General features: G+C 41.8%; 2 protein-coding genes across 2 annotated transcripts in view; both read left to right on the top strand.

Annotated features, from left to right (window-relative positions):
* The window catches only part of LOC131907445 (ovostatin homolog), a 45,954-nt gene that overhangs the window by 15,372 nt on the left and 11,642 nt on the right, over nucleotides 1-18,940 (top strand). The window contains exons 14-25 of the mRNA XM_059258678.1: nucleotides 679-824; nucleotides 1,353-1,502; nucleotides 6,471-6,641; nucleotides 7,396-7,543; nucleotides 9,073-9,175; nucleotides 9,642-9,870; nucleotides 10,516-10,645; nucleotides 13,563-13,681; nucleotides 14,370-14,421; nucleotides 15,744-15,827; nucleotides 16,744-16,920; nucleotides 18,450-18,531. Coding sequence (XP_059114661.1) covers nucleotides 679-824; nucleotides 1,353-1,502; nucleotides 6,471-6,641; nucleotides 7,396-7,543; nucleotides 9,073-9,175; nucleotides 9,642-9,870; nucleotides 10,516-10,645; nucleotides 13,563-13,681; nucleotides 14,370-14,421; nucleotides 15,744-15,827; nucleotides 16,744-16,920; nucleotides 18,450-18,531 — 1,591 coding nt within the window. The remainder of the gene's footprint in view (nucleotides 1-678; nucleotides 825-1,352; nucleotides 1,503-6,470; nucleotides 6,642-7,395; nucleotides 7,544-9,072; nucleotides 9,176-9,641; nucleotides 9,871-10,515; nucleotides 10,646-13,562; nucleotides 13,682-14,369; nucleotides 14,422-15,743; nucleotides 15,828-16,743; nucleotides 16,921-18,449; nucleotides 18,532-18,940) is intronic.
* On the top strand, nucleotides 12,737-13,674 carry LOC131907446 (mitochondrial pyruvate carrier-like protein). Its single transcript, XM_059258679.1, has one exon. It carries the CDS (start codon nucleotides 12,802-12,804, stop codon nucleotides 13,159-13,161), a length of 360 nt encoding a protein of 119 aa, XP_059114662.1. The 5' UTR covers nucleotides 12,737-12,801; the 3' UTR covers nucleotides 13,162-13,674.

Below are 18,940 nucleotides of genomic sequence, written 5' to 3'. Positions count from 1 at the left end.
CACTTGCAGTTGGAGGGTAGTAGATAGCATGGCTTGAGATAACATACAGAATAGTTTGAACAAGGAGATTGCTACCTTTCTATCATTGTTCTAGTTTGCTTGCTGTTGCTGTGATAAAACACTGACCAAAAGAAACTTGGAAAGGAAACTTATATGTCCATCATGGAGGGAATTGGGGGCAGGAACTCAAGGCAGGAACTTGGGGCAGGAATTGGAGCAGAGACCATGGAAGAACACTGCTTACTGACTTGCCCAGCCTGCTTTCTTATACCTCCCAACTCTACCTATTCAGAACTGGCACAAACCGGAGTGAACTGGGCCCTCCCACATCAATCATTAGTCAAGAAAATGCCCCTACAGATATGCCCACAGGCCAATCAGATGAAGGCAATTCCTTAATTGGCTTCCTCTTCCCAGGTGACTCTAGTTTGTGTCAAGTGGACTAGAATTAGCCGGTACCATTTCTATCAGTTAATCGTGTATGTTATAGAGTGACGTCTAAGACTTTCCTATTGTAATATTGTCTTCGTCTGCGTATAAGTCCCCGAGTCTTATCTGCATTTGAAGAAGGCCCAGTTTACTTTTTCTGTCCACAAACCATTCTCTTTCATCTAAGCAAACTCAGAGATGTGAGTTAGAGCCAACACCATGTCGTCTGTGAATTGCCTGTTTCCACAGCCTGGAGTGGAAACTTCTCTTTCCCAATCAGCATCAGTGCTGATCTGGCACCAGAGGCTGTCCTCTTCGTCTACACCCTCCACCCCGGTGGGGAAATCGTTGCAGACAGTGTCAGACTCCAGATTGACAAGTGCTTTAAAAACAAGGTGATGCTTCTTATATCAGCAGGGTGAGCATTTTGCTTCCTGCCACCTCCTTTGTAACATTGGTCTTTACATTAATTTGCTTATTGAGTGTGTATGTGTGTGTGTGTGCATGCACACATGCATGCGTGCCCACGAAGTGAGCGTGTGGAGGACAGGGGACAATTTGCAGGACTCCGTTCTCTCCTTCCGCTGTGTGGCTTCCAGAGATCAACCTCAAGCTACTAATAGAGCTTGGTAGCAAGCACTCTTACCTACTGAGCCGTTTTGACAGCCCTGTCTCTGTCTGACCACCTCATAATCTTTACACAGTAACCTCATGGTTAAATTACTGAAGGATGGGCGTCGTGAATAGTTATCTTGAAGATGACTGATCATGAGAAGCTGGGGCATGGTGGAAGGAGATATTCCTACAGGGAAATGAGAATGGACAGGAAAACGTCAGGATTTGTTTGGAAACGGCAAGATTTATTCGCATTTTCTTCATGGGTAATGATCTCTATCCTCACCGCTTTCCTTCCTCTACCCCAGGTTAGCATCAAATTCTCAAAGGAGCAGGACCTGCCCGGCTCCACCACCCTTCTACGTCTTCAAGCAGCCCCCGACTCCTTCTGTGCACTGCGAGCAGTGGACAAAAGTGTCCTTCTACTGAAACCTGAACAAGAATTGTCACCTGAAACTGTAAGCACCCTCATTCCTCAGTGTCCCCGAGCTGTGTGGATGCATGCCTTGCCCTTCATAGGATACCTTTACTTGTGATGGGACATCCTGAAAGCATCAGTCTTTGCTTCTATGCTCCTTCCTCAGTTACTAGCATAGGTCATTAACTACGCGAGTTTCCTGTCTAGCATTCACAGTAATGCAGAACACTATAGATGATTATAACAGGTTAAGAGTTCTAGCCGGGCGGTGGTGGCGCACGCCTTTAATCCCAGCACTCGGGAGGCAGAGCCAGGCGGATCTCTGTGAGTTCGAGGCCAGCCTGGGCTACCAAGTGAGTTCTAGGAAAGGCACAAAGCTACACAGAGAAACCCTGTCTCCAAAAACCAAAAAAAAAAAAGAACTGTTTTCTTTTATTTTCTGGGAGCCCTGGTTCTTTGAATATGAAATATTTGTCTAGTTCATCTTTTTTTAGGTAAAATATATCCAGTTGACATATTATCTCTGCTCAAGTGACATGAGACATGGCCCTGGACTGCATTTCTATTTATTATGTTTATTTCTCAGTTTTACATTCCATTCCACTGGTTTCTCCTTTCCTATGTAGTCCCACAGCTTTAATGATAAAGATTAATTTTTCAGTAGGAATCAACTCCTTTGGCCAGGGAACTCCAAGCATCTCAACTCCAGGCTGCCCCTTGCTATCTAGTTGATTTTTAATGTCAACTTACTTCTAACTTCTCTGGCTCAAGGAGGGAACGCTGACTGGTATTTTCCTGGGATTGCCTGGGATTTACAAGTTAACTTCAGCATTGCCCCCTGATAGTCTAACTCAGAATTTGGCTTTTTATTTTTCCAAGTATGTTTTTTTCTGTCACTTATGAACTAAATTTTAAATAGTTTCCTTATGTAAATTCTTTGTTTATTCATAAGGGTGTCATAACGACTCTGTTGCTGTTGTAAAAAGGTTTTCTTCTACTACATATTCTATTGTTACTTATGTGCCCAGCAGCTGTTCTGAATAATAATTTACATTTTGCTAAATTGCTAAATTCCTTTATTAATTGAATTATATTTTCATTGGTTCTCTGTTTCTGTGTATTACATTGCCATCAAGTAGAAAGTTTTCTTTTTCTCACACTCCCTCCCTTTTCCTTCTTTCCTTCCTTCTTTTCTTCCTCCCTCCCTTCCTTTCTTCCTTCCTTCCTTCCTTCCTTCCTTCCTTCCTTCCTTTCCACACCTCCTTGCACAATTCCAGCACAGTATTCCATGGTGGGGACAGCAGCATCCTTTCCTCATTCTTACCTAAGTAGAAACCACAGTGGAACTTGAGCTCCTAGTGACTTATGTCACTTATTCACAACTTTCCATGCTTGTTTTATAAAAGTTGGTTTTGTTGAAAATGAAGGAAGTCTTTATGACTTAAGAAATATGTTCTCGCCGGGCGGTGGTGGCGCACGCCTTTAATCCCAGCACTCGGGAGGCAGAGCCAGGCGGATCTCTGTGAGTTCGAGGCCAGCCTGGGCTACCAAGTGAGTTCCAGGAAAGGCACAAAGCTACACAGAGAAACCCTGTCTCGAAAAAAAACCAAAAAAAAAAAAAAAAAAAAAAAAAGAAATATGTTCTCTGTATCAACAGTTATGTTCCTTTATGTTTAATTATATTTTTATACTTTTTTCCTTGTTACTGGCTGGCCCATTATTTGCTGAGTTACCAGCTACATGTAAAGTGGATTTTGTAGGGGGTTTGTTTGGTTTGAGTTTTGATGCTCTGCCACATTATTCTTACTTATATTTTGTTGTTGCTGTTTTTAACCAGGATTTTAAAAATCTATCGCTTGCATTAATGTAGTAAAGCAGGTTAGATGTCTAAGCCTTTTTCTCCGCTATCATTGTCTGTCTGTTGTTCGCTGTGGTGGTGGGATTGGAGCCAGAATGGTGCATGCAGAGCAAGGACTTCATCACTAAACTTCGTTCCTAGCCCTGTTCCCCACCTTCAACTCCCCTGGAGACCCCAATGTGTAGTGATTGCTCCATTTTTGTTTTTCAGAAATTTCTTTTTCTTCTGTTTACAGTTACGCTTTTATGCCAAAAATTCACATACTGGGACTTTGTAATTACATGTAAAAGACAATTTATCTTGGATTACTCTGTTATTTCAGGTTATACTGCTTCATGTTCAGTAATATTTCTATTTTATAAAACCTCCAGTGTATTGCTCTGCTCAGATATAAGTTTTGAAATGTTTATGTGTGTTAAGAAGATGTCATTCCCGCCGGGCGGTGGTGGCGTACACCTTTAATCCCAGCACTCGGGAGGCAGAGGCAGGTGGATCTCTGTGAGTTGGAGGCCAGCCTGGTCTACAAAGCGAGTTCCAGGAAAGGAACAAAGCTACACAGAGAAACCCTGTCTTGAAAAACCAAAAAAAAGGGGTGTCATTCCTATTATCAGCTTATTTTATACCTATGATATATGAATATATGTATGTAATGTGTATATATATGTATATATGAGAGAGTCTCACTATGCAGCCCTGGCTATCCTAAAACTGGCTATGTAGACCAGGCTGGCCTCAAACTCACAGAGATCCACCTGCCTCTGCCTCTGAGTGCTGGGATTAGAGGTGTGGGCCATCCCGCCCAGCTTTGAAGTTTTATTGTAACAACTTTCTCAAGAATAGTATGGCTTCACTTTTTTCTTGTTTAACCTTGAAACCCAGCCAGTCATTCCAAGTAACAGCCACTGACTGCCACCAGTGACCAGCTCAACCATCAATAGTCTTGACAGCTTCCTTCTTTCCTTTTCTCACATCTTAAAGTTGTATCTTTCCTTCCTTGGAGAACATATCATGCTTAGAACTTTGTTTCTCTCTTGTTCCCTGGGCTATCCCAATTTCCAAGTCATCTTTTGGTTACCTACATTGTATTCTCTGCTAGCTCCCTCAGAAGGGCACATGAATTCCGTGACACTGTATTCCTCAGAATCACTCTTCTAACACCTTGACATAGAAAGAAGATGGGCATGGTGGTGAACACCTGTGACCTCAGCACATGGGAGGTAGAAGCAGGAGGATCGGGAGATGAGGGCCAACCTCAGCTACTTGAGGCCTGTCTCAAAAAACAAAACAAACAGAAACTTTTAAAAATAAAGAACAATGCCTTACTATGTGAAAGACAGGCTAAGGGACTATGTGCTTTTCTTTAGGGTTCCTGAGAACCCTGCCCCGCTATACCTCACTGTGAACATTGTTTTAAGGAATTGTGCATTCAGACTAACTTATTTTCTGTGGTAGATTATTTGATTTTTTTGCCTGGGGGCCTTGGAGGGCTTCCACCCACCCTTTTATAAATTTTAGTAAAATATCACTGAGGATTTATTGTGTGAGGAAAATCCAAAGCTTAGCCTGAGTTATGACTTTAAAATTAAGCTTTTTTTAATTCTTCCCTGTCTTGAAATTTTTCACTCATGTGTTGGCTCTTTTTTATGTGCTCTCATGCTCTTGTGTTGGCCTGTGACCTGCTTTGATTCTCTCTTTTTTCTTTTGTTTTCTATCTCTCTTCTATCAGCTTGGTGTGCTGGGTGTGGTGGTGCGCATCTGTATCCTCTTTATTTGGGAGACAGACACAGGCATTCACAGCCACTCAGAAAACAGAAGCAAATAAACAATGGATGATTTCTGTCAGTCGTTTTTTTCCTTGGGGTCTTTAGTCTTTAGAGTTCATGTCTGATGTTTTTGTCATTTCTAAGTTCATCCTCAATTATTTCTTCCTTGCTTTTGCCCACTTTTACCCTTTCTTTGTTGAATTTCACATTCATGATCTTTTAAAATACCTTGCGTGTCAATTTGGGAATATTTCCTTTATTCTGAAATATCTGAGGAATGCTTGTCTCTATTTGTTAATCATTTGGGCTGAGAAGTTTCCTTAGCTACAGTGTGTCCTCTGTTTTATCCTGTTCCATCCTTCCTTCCCTTCAGCACCAGCTCTGAGGGCCAGGGCTCTCCTCTGCTCACACCACTGTTCTCCATCAGTTATACCCACCTGATAGCCGCCACCCGTCAGTCATGCATTTCAGTGAATGGAAGCTGCCCCTTCACTCCAGGTCCTTCCCATTTACTAGGAGCTATTGTGTCCAGGGAAGATGGTTCATATTGTGACACAAGCTGTTCGAGTATTTGTTGTTGTTGTTGTTGTTGTTGTTGTTGTTGTTGTTGTTGTTTTCAGAGCTGAGGACCAAACCCAGAGCCTTGTGCTTGCTAGGCAAGTGCTCTACCACTGAGCTAAATCCCCAACCCCGAGTATTTTTTAACCAGAGTTAATTTGGTATGTGTTTCTTCTCATTTCTTTGTGTCATTCTCCCTTTGTGCACGTAGTTTCTTAAACTTTCCTCCAGTTTTACATACCCTCAATTTTTTTCAGTCTTTCAGAACATGGCATGCATAATTCTACCAACAACTAGAAGATTGCAGGGATAGTCACCATCCCTCATAATGGCAAAAGTATAAGTCGTTTATCTCACTCCTTGTTCACTTTTTTATTGGTGCATATTTGTTGCACATAGCACCGGGCTTCATAAGAATATTTTCATACTGGTATATAAAGTACTTTGACTGCTTGTTCATTCCTTTCATTCCTTGATGCTGTATTTCAGCTGGATGGTTTTAATATGTTAATACTTGGATTCAAGCAGCTGACATCACCCTCCAGGTCTGAGAGCTCTACTATTACAACTTCAGGTAGTTATCTGTGTGCTAGGCTTTGGAACAACCAAGAGTTCTCCAAGACCTCATTCTTATTTGCTATCCCAAATCCTGCACCATCAGCCAGAAAAGCTTGCAAATAACATTGACTACGTAAAACAAAATTAGTCTCCTCATTTGAATTTTTGGAAAGTTGACTCAGAAATAAACGATTATGACACAAATTTTTCCAATCTCACAATTATGCAAGGGATGCTTAAAATCACCAAGGACCATATCTTCCTCTCCTAGGTATACAACCTGCTCCCAAATATCTATCAATATGGTTACTTCTACCATGGTCTCAACCTGGATGATGATAAAGTAGATCCATGCATCCCTCAGAAGGATTTGTTCCACAATGGACTGTATTATACACCTGCAAGCAATGTTTGGGATGGAGACACTGCTAATCTTCTTAGGGTAAGATCACACAGATGAGTCTGCAGAACATCCCTATGGTAGCTTTAGTGGTCAGCCCCCCCCCCATGTCTCTCTCACTGTGCAGATTCTTTCTATACTGTGCTGATAGAGTACTCATAAAAAAGACATGCTAGTCCCGTTGGCTTTTTTCTGTTTGCTAGAAAGAAATTATGTGGCAAAAAATCATGGAACCCAAGATGAGAAGCAATGAGATGGTATTTAATGTATCGCAATACCTCTCATGAATCATAGTTAAAACAAGAAGATAACTCACAGTCTGTATTCCACATAAACAGAGACTGTCAGCTACATGTGCTCAGGGGTCATCCAGGATCTTTATGATCAGAATCCTAGGGTTTAAGAAGAGCACACTGAGTCAGACAGGCTTTAGTTCCAAGTCTCAATTCTGCTGTTTACTGCGTGTGTACTGTGTATAGACATGCATGTGCATGTGTGCATGCGTGTTTGCTGTTAATTAAGACAGTAGTGGTGCTGATTTCTTGTATTCCCTTAAGCATAAGTGGAGAAAAATGAAAATATTAGCACATTAATAATAATAAAAATAATAGTGATTATTGGTTTTCTTCCAAATTATGAATTTTTCTGTAAGTCAAATTAAGGAGACTTATTTCTATGGCACTGGATCATGGCTAACACAGAAAATATTATATTTATTGTCTGTTTGCTGTGACTGTAGGCCTTTCATGGTTTCCCAGGAAAGGAATGTATAACTTTTCGTTTCTTTCTCTGAAAGGACATAGGTCTGAAAATCTTTACTAATTTCCATTACCGGAAACCGGAAGTGTGTTCATCCCAGGAAAACCTGCACTTGCCGAGGACATTTGATGACCCAAGAGAACCGGTGATGATGTACGGCGGAGGCGCTCTGGCTGCTTCTGCCTGTGGGTAATCTAGAATTTCCTGTTGGAGTAACATTCAGTAGAATTCTTTGGATTGGGTCTATATAAGATAAAACCATGTCAAACACAGATCTTGTAGATGATTTATGATAGTTTGGAGCAGGGACTAGAATGACCACTATTCAACAAGACAGACTGGAAATAATTTTGGCCATAAAGAATAATTAGCTTCTGACAGAAGAAGAAGAAGAAGAAGAAGAAGAAGAAGAAGAAGAAGAAGAAGAAGAAGAAGAAGAAGAAGAAAATGGCTTCTGCCCTTTTTTTCCAAGACATGGTTTCTCTGTGTAGCCCTGGCTATCCTAGAACTCGCTCTGTAGAGGAGACTGGCCTCGAACTCACAGAGATCTGCCTGCCTCTGCCTCCTGAGTGCTGGGATTAAAGGCGTGCGCCATTGCCGCCCAGCTCATTACCTCTTTAAATTTTTGTTTGTTTGTTTCTTAAGATAGGGTCTTTCTCTGTAGCCCAGGCTGGCCTCAAAATAGCCATGAAGACAACTATACAGGGTAACACAGGCACCAGCTAGACACGGTGTAAGACAGCTCAACAACACTTACTTGTTTGTATTGAGAAAGGGTCTCACATAGCCCAGGCCGGCCTCAAACTTGTTATGTAGTCAGGGATGACCTTGAACCTCTTGACTATCCTGACTCCACCTCTCAAACACTGGGGTTCACAAGCATATACCACCATGCCCAGCTCTATAGTGGCTATTTTGATGTAAAAACACTGACTAAGTGCATCATACTCAGCCTACAGGCCACTCTTGTAAAGGAAAATGTTCTGGAGAATTAGCACTATTAATACCACTGAAAAATTTCCACAAAAATAATGTCAGTGGGCAGAGTTGGCAGGTACTGGCATGTCAGCCAAGAGTCAGGGCAGAGATTTAATTCATCCAGATTTGGCTCTAGGTGATTTGTTGTTTGGTGTAGCTTTTAAACAAATACAGAAATTTGACCATCAAAATAGCTGATATTTGATTTTATCAGTATTAAGCCCTAGGAACAAATTTCTGTATCACCTCATGTTATGATATACTAGGCCTGATCTAGTTAAGAGGTCAACTCCAGGGCCTGGGAGATGGCTCAGCAGCTAAAGTGCCTGCTGTGCAGTCCTGAGGACCTGAGTTCAATCCCTAGCACCCACATAAATGCCAGCCATTCCAGTGCACATCTGTCAATCACCCTAGTGCTCCAGTGCACATCTGTCAGTCACCCTAGTGCTCAGGAGCAGAGATGGGTAGTCTTCAGGGATTATTGGCCAGCCAGTCTAGCTGACACTCTAAGTGCAGGTTTATTGAGACCCTGCCTCAGAAGTCAAGAGAGAAAAGCAAGTGAGGAAATCAACCTGTCCACTGGCACCTTCACAGGTGGTCATACTACACACACACACACACACACACACACACACACACACACACACACACAGCTTAATTAGGCATGTGGCACTGAAGTCCAGCACATAGTTTTGCTCTTTCTACATAGGACATTTCTTTGCATCTCTCGTTTTAGCTCGTGACGCCGTAGACAGCATCAACCACGCAGAACTGGCCATCAAAGAGACAGTCAGGACACACTTCCCCAAGACCTGGATATGGGACCTCGTCAGTGTAGAGTGAGTTTTATTTTTCTGTTACTTCTTAGTGTTTTTATTAAACAGATTTTTCCCCTGTATGCCTCTATCTCTTTTTCTTCTCTTGATTTGTCAACTTTTATTCCTGGGCAATAAAGTAGTGAAGTATTTTTTTTTTTAAAAAAGTCATTCATATGTACATCCTGATCATATGTTTGATGGTTTGTTTGCTTATTTGTTCTATAAAACTTTACTTTTTCACCAAAACTTCACTCCTATAAATTTTATGCAGGTAGATATATGCTACCTCAAATTTTTAAAAAAGATATTTATAGAAACATGACATTTCTAAGGTTCTACAGACACTTGGACTAGGGCTATGTAACGGTGCCTTATCTAAACACCTGAAATCATTTTCCAAACCTTCAGTCACCGTGTTTGTGTGTGTCCAGCATAAACTCGGGTTCTCACTTAGAGGACATATGTCATCCACAGCCTATCTTTTCAGTTCCTCAGGTTCAGCAAACGTCTCATTCCTTGTCCCCGATACTATAACCCAATGGGAGGCCAGCGCCTTCTGTGTGAACGGTGACGCTGGGTTTGGCATTTCACCCAAAGCATATCTACAGATCTCCCGGCCCTTCTTTGTTGAAATCGCCTCACCCTTTTCTGTCGTTCGAAATGAACAGAGTGACGTGGTAGTCACTGTCTTCAGCTACCTGACCACGTGTGTAGAGGTAAGTCACCTCCTTTAATCTGGAGACAAAAATCCAGCAAGCTAAATTATTCACTAATTTTTTTCATTAAATATCACCACAGTCTATTGACAAATGAAAATTCATACTATAAGGAAGTCATTTCTTTCCATAATCTTTAGAAATAATTATTTAAATTTCTAATTTTATGTTCTGAGTATGATTGTTGTGCCTACATGTATGCACACGCACCATGTGCATTTCTGGTGCCCACAGAGGTCAGAAAAGGACATCAGATCCCCTCAAATTGATGTTATTGGCTGTTGTGAGCTGCCACATGGATGCTGAGAACTGAACCCATGTCATTTGCAAAAACAACAAGTGCTCTCACCTGCTGGGTGAACTCTGCAGCCCCAGAAATAATTGTTTTACATCACAACAATGACTTGAAATTTTAGTGAGAATGACATTTTGTGATGATCCACATTCTACTATTTTGTGAACTTGTGAATGAGTCCTTGGGCATCTTTTCATTTTGCTAAGTTAAAATAAAGAAAACCTTACAATGAAAAATGTCAGGTTCTTTGAAGATGTTGAAGAAACCATTGTGCGATAAACTGTAGAATTTCAGGCAAAGGAGAGCGAAAACTTAAAGTGCTACCCTTGTGGCCATTATTCTGTTCTCAGATTTCTGTTCAGCTAGAATCATCTGAGGATTATGAAGCAAATAGCAACACCCTGAATACCAATGGCAGTGATGTTCTCCAGGCTGGAGAACGGAAAACGTATATCTGGACCATTATACCAAAAACACTGGGTAAGCAGCAGTCCTTCATGGATTGACCCACATTTTATCAACCTATGTTTTTCTTAGATTTTCTAAAGAAACATGATTTTCTTCAGCATCATATTTTTAATTTCCTTTATTCATTTCTCTATATTCAAAATTCTTATAATTTGTTTAAAAGTATTTTTATTTTCTGTGTGTATATATGTGCCTGCATGTATATATGTGCGCCATGTACGTGTAGGTGCCTAGGGAATCGGGAACAGGGTGTTCCGTTAGAACCTGATGGTTGTGAGCTGCCTTATGCGGGGTGCTGGGAACAAACCCAGGTCCTTTGCAAGAGCAGCAAGTGCCCTTAGACACCGAGCCCTCCCTCCAGCCCTACAGCTCCGCGTCGCTACTACTCTGTGGAACAAAACTCCATTCATTCACATAAAAAGTATAATACGATTAAAATATGGTACAAATGCTAATTTGTGTGATTTATCAAATCCGCATATCATATTCCCAAATAAAGACCATATCTCTTTAAGGCTACCCTGATTCTGGCATTCGCTGCTTTTCCTAACAATCACATGAAATGCCACTTTTATTCCACAAAATGCCATAAAAATTTCTCCTCAGCCACCATCATCAATTATAAGAGCCACTGTTTTTTTTTTTCTAACTAAATGTACTAAATAGGTCACCAACTACTAAAATCCAACCATCAGATCAAATACTGAGAACTTTGCTCTATTGCCTGGCAGTTTAGGAAAGTAACTTTAGAAGTCTCTTGCTAGTGACACGGGAGAAGAAGAAAATTAATAGTTTAGTGAACCAGAAATACAAAATGTAGATGATTCTTAGTTTGAGAAGACTTTTAAAAATTATGTTATTAAAATTCTTTTATTCATTTTCTTGTATTATTATGTCAGTGGAGAATATAAGATGTTTTTAAATTCAGCTGTGATATTGATTCACCTCAGACCATTTTTCTATTAGATTTAAACTTTAACTCTTATGCTATGTAAGATCTTCAAATATTTTGCTCTGGAAAGTGGGGCAGAATAGTGCACTTGCTACTATGTCTTTGTGGTGTTCAACAGCTGTGCAAAGCAAAGAAAGAAATGAGCAGAACTCACAACAAAGAAACAAAAACAATATGTTGGTTATGTTTATAGCACACGGGTGATATTAAGCCTTGTGAGTAGCTTTCCCAATCCTCCAATTTCTACAAACAAGGAAACTGGAGATCAGTTTTGATTACATACTGATACCACAGAAATTAAAATCAACGGATTTCTTGCCAGCATTCAGTTTATATCTGGTGGCCCTTGTGCTGTATCATATTTTACTGTTTTTCTTTTATCTTAGAAAGCATTAGAAACCCCAGTTATTACCAGGTGTGGTGGTATTTTTCTTTGATCCTGGGAAACATTAGAAGCCCTAGTTATTGCCAGGAATGGTGATGCAGGCCTTTAGTCCCAGCCCTAGGAAGGAAGAGGTGGGCAGATCTCTGTGAATTCTAGGCTTGGTCAATGTAGTGAGCTCCAGGTCAGCCAGGACTACACGGTGAGAACCTATCTCAAAAAAAGAAAGAGAGAGGAAGGGATGGGAAGGGAGAGGAAGAGAGGGGAGGGAGAGGAAGAGGGAGAGAGAGAGAGAGAGAGAGAGAGAGAGAGAGAGAGAGAGAGAGAGAGAGAGAAGAAGAAGAGGAGGAGGAGGAGGAGGAGGAGGAGGAGGAGGAGGAGAGAAGAGAGGAGAGGAGAAGAGAAGAGAAGAGAAGAAGAAGAAGAAGAAGAAGAAGAAGAAGAGAAGAGGAGAGGAGAGGAGAGGAGAGGAGAGGAGAGGAGAGGAGAGGAGAAGAGAAGAGAAGAGAAGAGAAGAGAAGAGAAGAGAAGAGAAGAGAAGAGAAGAGAAGAGAAGAGAAGAGAAGAGAAGAGAAGAGAAGAAAGAGAAGAGAAGAAGAAAGTAAAGTAAAAAAGAAAGAAAGAGAATGCCCAGGTATCTGATGTTATATCGTCCAATGTCATCTTTATAAACAATATCAAGGTGGTGGCACAGGTTCATAGAATGTTACCTTTCTTACAACTTTAAGTTGGCCGCTGGCTGTTGCTGCGTCAGGGTCAGCTGTGAGGTCGGCATTCGGTGCTCTATTGTTGGCTGGCCGCTTGGCCGTTGGCACTCCTCCATCTGGGGCGGCCATGGCAGGGTTTGCAGGGCTAGTGCGGAAAGCTCATGAATATGTAAAAACCAAGGAGTTCCGGGATTACATAACCAGCACCCACTTCTGGGGTCCGGTGGCCAACTGGGGCCTTCCACTGGCCGCCTTCAAGGATATGAAGGCGCCTCCTGACATCATCAGCGGCCGCATGACGACGGCGCTCATCTTCTACTCCATGGCTTTCATGCGCTTTGCCTACCGAGTCCAGCCTCGAAATTACCTGCTGTTGGCATGCCATCTCACCAACGTGGTGGCTCAGACCATTCAGGGTGGCCGTTACGTGAATCACTACTTCTTTGGTGGGGCCAAGGCCAGCAAACCTTTGGCCAAACAAGCTTGATGACTGGGGGATGGGAGGAGTAGCCTAACCCAGACTGTTGAGCACTGGACTCTATTCCTCCTAAAGAAAATACCAAGGAAAACGTTGGTTCGGACTCTAAAACAGTGCAACCCCAATTGAAACCTGAAGTTTGATTAATTAATTAAAAAAAAATAAAAAAAAACTTTTGTAAGTTCTAAGGGAGTAAATGAGTGACTTACTATAGGGAATCTTGAAATAAGTAGAACAAGACATATTTCTTGCCTTATCTCCAGGCAGAAGAAGCGGGTAGTTTGATCTAAACTTCAGTGTGATGGTAGAGTTTGGTGTATCCCATTCAAGACAAGACTGACAGGCCTGAAGCATCTCCCATTGGAGAAAGTGTCAGTATTCTTTATCTCATGCTTGGCAATGTTTTCCAGGCAAAGTGAATATTACCATAGTGGCTACGTCCAAACAAAGCAGGGGCTGCCCAAACGATGCCAGTAAGCAGCAAGATGTCAACTGGAAAGACACCGTGGTCAAAAGCTTACTGGTAGAGGTATGTACATATGAAATCCCAAGTTCCTCCTGATGGGAAACAGTGTCTAACAGATAAACTAGGACATTCTTCTTGCAAATGCTTAACTGACCAAAGTTATTTTTGACACAAACCTTCTGCTTTGAACAAATTACGATATTATACATCCATCAATACCTCAGGCCTTCCCATAGGCCTCAATGAGAAAATATTCACCTAGCTGTGCAAGGCCCTGGGTTCTATTCTCAACAGCTCTTAACCCAACCAACCAAACAGAGCCTCACCAAAGATGATGAGCCCCCTTGAAACATGCTTTACGCTTTCTGGACTCCCTTCTTGATGTGAAGCACCCTATAGATCTCCCCACCCCTTTTTTCAACTAATCCCAAAGTTCAAGAGTCAAATCCATTTGCTCTATGCTCATGAGCAGTTCCTGTTATCATCAATAAAAAATAAATATCAATAGAGCAGTTGAAAGTGTCACTCAATGACACAGGATTATCTTTGCAGAGCCTATGGGAGCCAAGGGCTTGAAGGAGTGTTGGTACTGTACAGAGACTTCCACATAATAAGGACAGGGACAATGAATGGTTCCAAGAAAAACCCTGAGTCAGCCATGCCTCTGGTAACTGAGGTTTGGTCTCTTTTTCTTCATGGAAAAATGATCCAACTTACTATTCTGTTCTTGGTTTTGTTTACAATCTAACAGCCTGAAGGTATTGAAAAAGAAACAAGCCAGAGTTTCCTTATCTGCACAAAAGGTAAGAGGGCTCTCCACGTGGTCAGTTGGTCCTAGAGAAATCTGTAAGTAGGGCAGATTTACTTCCTTGACCTATGCACAAGCCACAAGCCACGAGCCCACTTGCCATGCGGATGCATTTTGAGTTCCTCTTGGTGGTTTTACTTTATTTCATGTTTTATCTTCATTGATATATAATTTTTAGCAAACAAATGTGTATTAATGAATTACATTTATTTATTTGTCTAATAAGATTAGTCTACCTTTGCCTTTTTCTCCATCTTATATATTTTGATTTCTTTGTTCATAAGACTGCCTCACAATCTTGATCAATGGAAAACTTGGGATTTTCAAATTAACACTAGCATAGTGGTTGCTTTTATATTCTTGGTACGAAATAGTCTCTGAGGAGCCCCCATGGTACTGGACTAGGCCCTCTGGATAAGTGAGACAGTTGTTTAGCTTGAACTGTTTAGGGGGTCCCCAGGCAGTGGGACCAGGACCTGTCCTTAGTGCATGAGCTGGCTTTTTGGAACCTAGTACCTATGCTGAGACACTTTGCTCAGCCTTGGTGCAGGGAGGAGGGGCTTGGACCTGCCTCAACTGAATGTACCAGGCTCTGCTGACTCCCCAGGGGAGACCCTGCCTTGGAGGAAGTGGGAATGGGGGGTGAGTTGGGGAAAAGGCTGGGAGGTGGGAGGAGGGAGGACAGGGGAATCTGTAAAATGAGTAGAAAATCTCTTAATAAAAAAATATAAAAAGAAATTTTAAAAAAACACGAAATAGTCTGTTACCTGATTTGTGGTCATCCTGAGTATTGTTTTAGCTGGTTATCGGTAATCTGATTTTAATGTTTACTCAGTCTTTGAGAATTCCTTCTATGAGCCTATCTTCCATTTTTTTTCATACACAGTTTAAGTACTGGACTGATAGAAAATGAAGATCACTGTCGAAGACAAAGTATACATCATTTTCTGAATGGACTGTTATTCTAAACTAGCTCAAATCCTCAGTTTATTTTAAAAACCTTTATTGCATTTATTTGTGTGTGTGTGTGTGCACTGCATGTCACTGGGGGAGTGTGGAAGTCAGAGGACAGCCTTCAGGAGTTCCTTCTCTCCTCCTACCCGGTGAGTCCCAGGCATTGAACTCAGACCACCAGGTTTGGTGGCACATGCCATTACCCTCTGAACCATCTCACTGTCCCCAATTCACAATTTCATTTTGTCCAATAGGCAAAACTAACCAATGGCCTTTTCTCCTTAATACAGCTATTCCAAAACTCTGCTGCTGTAACTTATAGAGGGAAGTCTTTGCATTATCTGTATGGGTATTTTCTTTCAGGTACCAAAGCCTCAAAGCAAATACTTCTGGAATTGCCACATGATGTAGTGGAAGGGTCAGCCAGATCCTTTGTCACGGTTGTGGGTGAGTTTATCAAATTCTGTGTCGTGGTGATTTGAAAATCTTCATTGAGGTTGTCTACAAAAAGTCCTAAAATAACTGAATGGAGATAATTTTCTTAAGCCATCGGGGCAGGAAGTGTGTTCAGACCACCTTTTCTGCCTTTTTCCATGTGGGATCTGAAGGCGTGGGAGTTTCCAGACCTGAATCTCTATGAGGCACTCACACTGGTGGGTAATGGTAGATGCTCAGGAAATGGGAGACCCTGTTATGACATGTAAATATGAATGCTAAATTAGCCTCTTGGAGATTATGATATGTTGTGATACTGGGAATTTTCTTGGTTAAAAAAAAAAGATATGTTTCCTAAAATAAAGTCATTTGTCTATCATCAACTTTCAAGCCTGAGGTAGAGGGATGGGTTATAGTTTGTATTTCATTGGGTCAATATCTAAAACCACAGAGTAGAAGCAAGCCAGTAAGGAGCACACTTCCTAAGCATCCACTTTACTGTGGGATGAAATTTTCAGGAACATTTCATACTCAAAGCCCCTCTAATTCCACACTGCCTTAGATTCCCTCTAAGAAACTTGGACTTGTTTACAGTTTTATTTATTTTGTTTTAAATTATGTGTATAGGGGGCAGTATGTGCACATAAGTGCAGTGCCCAAAGAGGCTAAAGGCATTGATTCCCCAGGAAGGGAAGTTAGAGACAGATGTGAGCCACCTGATCTGGGTGCTGGAAACTGAGTTCAGGCCTGCTTCCAGAGCAGCATGGGCTCTTAACCACTGAGCCACCTCTCCAGCCTCCTGTTTATACTTCTTAGAGCCAACTTTAAATGTTTTCTGCCCCACCATGCATTAACAACCACAAGTTATAATGCTGGGGCAGCAGCTCGGCATGAGCGTGAGTGAATGACTCTCCTTTTCTGTCTTTAGGAGACATTCTCGGAATCGCAATGCAGAATCTAGACAGCCTTCTCCATACGCCCTATGGGTGTGGCGAGCAGAACATTGCTCAACTAGTGTCTGACACTTACATTCTTGACTACCTGAACGCTACCCAACAGCTGACAGAAGAAGTCAAATCCAAGGCTCTACTGCTCTTAACTGATGGTGAGTGGATAAGGAGTTTCTGCCAACAGAGATGAAATCAATTGCAACTGATGTTAAACATGGTCAACCTTACTCTGTGGTCCCCTGGTGAGACAAAAGTGAACCTTTTAGGTACTCTGGGTCCTAGCTGTATGCTCCTTTTTAACTTTAAAATCTGTGTCCGCTGGGCAGTGGTGGTGCACGCCTTTAATCCCAGCACTCGGGAGGCAGAGGCAGGTGGATCGCTGTGAGTCAGCCTAGTCTACAGAGTGAGTTCCAGGACAGCCAGAACTGTAACACAGAGAAACGCTGTTGTGAAAATAAATAATAATATGTATCTATCATTTAACCTTATGATATAGAACTGTTGTTTCAAATTGTAAACTCATTTTTATTTTAAATGTTCTTTTTTTTTTTTTTTTTTTTTTTGGTTTTTCGAGACAGGGTTTCTCTGTGTAGCTTTGCGCCTTTCCTGGGACTCACTTGGTAGCCCAGGCTGGCCTCGAACTCACAGAGATCCGCCTGGCTCTGCCTCCCAAGTGCTGGGATTAAAGGCGTGCGCCACCACCGCCCAAAATGTTCTTTATTCATATGCGCATACAACAAAATATGGTCATATCCATCCCTACATCTCCCCTTCAACTCCCACCTCACCCTCTCCAACATGCTGCCTCTCATCTTCATGTCTTTTTTTTTTTAAAATATAACCCACCAAGTCCAGTTAGCACAGCCCATATGTGCATGGGCGTAGGGCCCTCCCCTGGAATAGGAGACACCTACCAAGTGGCCACACCCTCAATAAAGAATGAGTCTTCCACCTGCAGCAGCTACTCACTGCCAGTAGCTCCTTAGTATAGAACTGAGTCTGGAGATCAACTACCCCATCTATGCCAGGAATTTGACTGGCTTGATCTTATGTAGATCTTGTACAGGTAACCACAGCCGATGGGAGCTCACAGTTGTAACAGCTGCATCATGCTCTGAAGACAGCATTCCACAGCACTCCTCCCTACCCTCTGGCTCTTGCATTCTTTCTGTCTCCTCTTCCAAGATATTCCCTGGACCTTGGTGGTAATGGAGTTAGCATCAATGAACTCATTTGTAAATTCATCATAGTTACCATAATATCTTACTTGTTTTGGTTGTGAATAGCGGCTGAAAATGATTCATCTGTCAGCTCCTAGACCTGCTTGCTTGGCTGTGCTCCAATGCAGGGAGGTGATTGGATCTGAATGTTCAAAGACATTATACAAGCAACATAAAAATGTGATATTGAGGACAGGTCCAGGAGGAAATGCAATTTGGGTTTTCTTCTTAGGAAGGTAAAACTGAGTGAAGTAAAATAACTTAAGGGAAAGGTACTGATCGGTGAGCACAGCTTTTAAATAAGGCATTCTCTGTCTACACAGAGGTGGACAACCTGAAGTTTCAGGAACCAAAGTTGAAGTGATCATGATAGCACATCCCAGGGCTTACATTCACCCAGTCTACGCCATTCTTTTCCTTCTCTCTCAGGCTAAAAATCAGCTTCCTCCTGTGTTGTGTTTTAGGTTACCAGAAGCACTTGTCTTTCAAAAACTATGATGGTTCATACAGCATGTTCTGCCAGAGCAATCAGAAAGGAAGCATATGGTGAGAGATAAAAACTTCGTTTTCAATAGTATAGGGTTTTTTTCTAAGCATGACTTGCAAGAAGGTGAGAGCAGCTAGTGCTCAGTGGCGGATTTCCAGCCAAGTGAGTTTCAAAGTGGATTTACAGAGACTAAAACAAACCCAAAAATATATTGTTTGCAACAATATCCCCATAGTCTCATGCAACTTGCTCGGTTGTGTGATCATTTAGTGATGGCTCCCTGTGATGTCACAGCTCATCAGCTCCATGGCAAGTGTCACATCTTACTCTGTGCCTCTCAGTCTCATTTAGATGTCAGGAAAGGAAGCTAGAAGGCCCCATAGCATCGGGTTATAGATCATACCAGTCCTGTTTCTGGGTATGTGCATCAAATGGACTATACAGCCAGAACTTTGGGTGGCGAAAATC

Source organism: Peromyscus eremicus, chromosome 3 (assembly GCF_949786415.1).
Source record: "Peromyscus eremicus chromosome 3, PerEre_H2_v1, whole genome shotgun sequence".
Classification (NCBI taxonomy): Eukaryota; Metazoa; Chordata; class Mammalia; order Rodentia; family Cricetidae; genus Peromyscus; species Peromyscus eremicus.
This window is presented reverse-complemented; position numbering and strand designations above follow the sequence as displayed.